Source organism: Morone saxatilis, unplaced genomic scaffold (assembly GCF_004916995.1).
Source record: "Morone saxatilis isolate NCDOM2014 unplaced genomic scaffold, NCSU_SB_2.0 Contig22, whole genome shotgun sequence".
Taxonomy (NCBI): Eukaryota; Metazoa; Chordata; class Actinopteri; family Moronidae; genus Morone; species Morone saxatilis.
The window spans coordinates 8,454,899-8,457,851 of record NW_023339785.1 but is presented as its reverse complement, the minus strand read 5'-3'; the positions used below and the strand labels follow the sequence as shown (position 1 = coordinate 8,457,851).

Genomic DNA, 2,953 nt, shown 5'->3' with positions numbered 1-2,953 from the left:
CCACACACACATGCTGTATCACCTCCTTTACTCACTCAAATACTAACAAGGTTCCCAAAAAAAAAAAAGACTGTCAAAATGATCCTGTTATGGGTTACGGTGCTTGTTCTTCATCAAGGATGTAAGTGCTTTATTTCTTCTTCTTTATTTCTAATTCTGTGCAACTTTTCAGTTTTTTTGGAATTTGCATACCAAATAGGTTTATGAAGGTCGCTATATTATCTTTTAGCATAATACATTTTTTTTTTTTTTTTTTAAACTGTACACTAAATGATAGCTTGATGAACCTGTGGCCTTCACATGTCCTTTGCCCAATATTCAGATCAGCCATAGAAAACTCTGGTACAAGCAGAGTGCTGGGGATGCTATGAAATTAATTGGGACAATGGAGAAATCTTTATCATATGCGTATGCACCAGAGTTTTCTGATTCAAGATTGAAGATAAGTTATGATAACAAATTTAGCAACCTAACCATTGTGAGGACAGTCCAAGAAGATGAGGGAATGTATCACTGTCAAAGCTTGGAGTGGGTTTCAAATCCTGAATTCAGTGGGACATATTTGTTACTAAAAGGTAATCATGTCATGTCATGTCTATTTTTATAAAGTTTTGTAAAAAAATTGCAAAACGTCACCCACTGATTGAATGACTACCAGCTACATGATACGTAAGTGATAATGCCAACTTAATCTTCTTGTTATTCCATTAAAGTGCTTATAAAAGGATCCATATATTTATATGTATATGTTGCTCTCTCCACAGACTGAAGCAGACAACAAATTTAACTACGCTGAGGCATTGAATTTCTCAACGAGAGGAAGAAAGAAGAGAGAGATTGCTGAGGACAGTGTGTACTCTCATGTTATATATAATGTGATATAATGCTGAGCATTTTATGTGAACCTAACATCATGTTATTTCATTTTGTGTGTTATTGTTAATTCATCTCAAGTAAATAAACATACATATATACTCACACTCATACACCACAGCTCAATTCCTCAAATATTGACGATTTTTTTTTCTCACATTGTAAAACTGAAAAGACATTGAACACCCAACGTCCTTCTCAAACAGACTAAATTATGAGTTACGTGTTTATAAAATGTCAAATTTCACAATAAACACACAGAACCTAGAACATGGATTTTCTCTTTAATGGGAATATCAGTTTGACACACAAATAATAATAAAACAATAATAAAAGTTAATTACAAATATTTATTCTTGGTTAAACCAGGCAACGTCATAAACATATCATCATAAAACATAAGTGCTGTCTAAATCCTTTCTTTCTGATATTGCTATTAACAATAACATTCATGAAAAAATCTGTCATCTCCTTTCATGAAAATTATCTGTAGATTAGATGTTCATTCTTCATAGGGATGGTGCTTCATTGAAAGTCTCTCATGCCAGAGTACATGCAGTCCTGTGATAAATCCCTGGTATTCAGCCATCTCTCTCTCTTTCTTGATGGGAAATTCAGCGCTACGTAGTTCACTTCCAGTGCTCCACCATCCTGGAAATTATATTTGTGATTGTTAAATATTAGAACTGTAATACACAACCAAGTAATATGGGATTGCTTTGACATTCAACAATAAAAGCTACGGTACCCAATTGTTGACCCCGAAACCACTTTTTAAGCAGTTAGTCTAGAGCTTTGTAAGGGTAACAACAGAACAAGGCTTTCATGAACGGCCAACTCCTCCCACACTCAGCCTCCTGTGAGCAGATTCACAGAGCTGTCAATTCAAGTGCAGTTTAAGATTTGCTTCCTCTGTCATTGCTGAAGCATTTCTGCCCACAATGATGCAGAACGGAGAGGCAACTCCGTCTCCTAGAAATGTTCACTCACGGAACTTGGTTAAGTTGTGAGAAAGGTCACAGTCTGGTTTAATGCAGAAGTAGTGCACAGTGAATTGAGGTATGAAAGATAACATGATCATTAACATTTAACAGAACCCAGTCTTTTACCTAATCTTAACCAAAGTGCTTGCGTAACTAAGTTGACGAAGATCCCCTAACCATAACGAAGTACTTAACCCCAACTGTGATGTTTTACGAGCTCAGACCACCTGTTTTAGTGGGAAAAACCTAATCAAACCTTAACCACAACTGTGTAAGATCAGAAAATAGAGTCATTTGTAAGTCAACTGTGATGTTGTCCTGTTGATTTTAGATCAGAAAATGTATGTCTTGTTCTGGAGGAACGTATTTTGTCATTAAATCTGGAGGACTTGATGGAATAATGGAATAACCATGTATTAATATTTAATACTATTCATGCATTAGATAATATACCGAAATTATATTTACCACATTACTAGGTTGATCCTCAGGTGATCTGTCACATTCAGCGTGATTGTAAGCAGCTACTCCTCCTATTAATGAAGCAAAGCAATTAATTAATTCATATTTAAAAAATATCAGTGTTGGCACCTGACTCGGTTAATGTATTGAATAGTACACTCTTACGCACCTACCTTTGCAATGTTCACAGACTGGCTTTTTATTTCTGGAGACAATTAAAGCAACAATCACAATCACACAGCAGGCCAGCAGTGTCCCAAGCACAATGAGAAATGGATACACTTCTTGTCCTGGAATGAAAAAGAAATAAATCCCAAAGAAACAACAATCTAACTGAAATTCAGTGCGTTACATGATTAGTAACAGTTTTCTACAGCTACAAAACTGACAGTGAACTCTTACATTTCATACAAATAGTACTCATTTAACTGTACCTATTTTTGTCTTTTACATATGATGACCTCTTTGCCTTACCAGATATTTTTTAACAGACCAAGCTGAAGGCAAAACCATGTTTTGGGCTGCAACCAATCATTCCACAGCGTGACGCATGTGTGGCATGGCTCTATAGATGCGATGTCAGTCTGCTGTTCAGTCCAGACTGAAACATCTTACAGTTTTTACCCATTGCTTGA

At 35.8% G+C, this 2,953-nt stretch overlaps 1 protein-coding gene across 1 annotated transcript; it reads right to left on the bottom strand.

The window, feature by feature from the left end:
• Positions 1–963: 963 nt before the first annotated feature.
• LOC118333220 lies at positions 964–2,608 on the bottom strand (the record flags this gene model as incomplete). Its single annotated transcript, XM_035668770.1, is given in 3 exon segments — positions 964–1,524; positions 2,325–2,389; positions 2,492–2,608. Coding segments are annotated over 3 exon segments (308 nt in total), but the record flags the coding sequence as incomplete, so codon positions are not given.
• Positions 2,609–2,953: the final 345 nt, after the last annotated feature.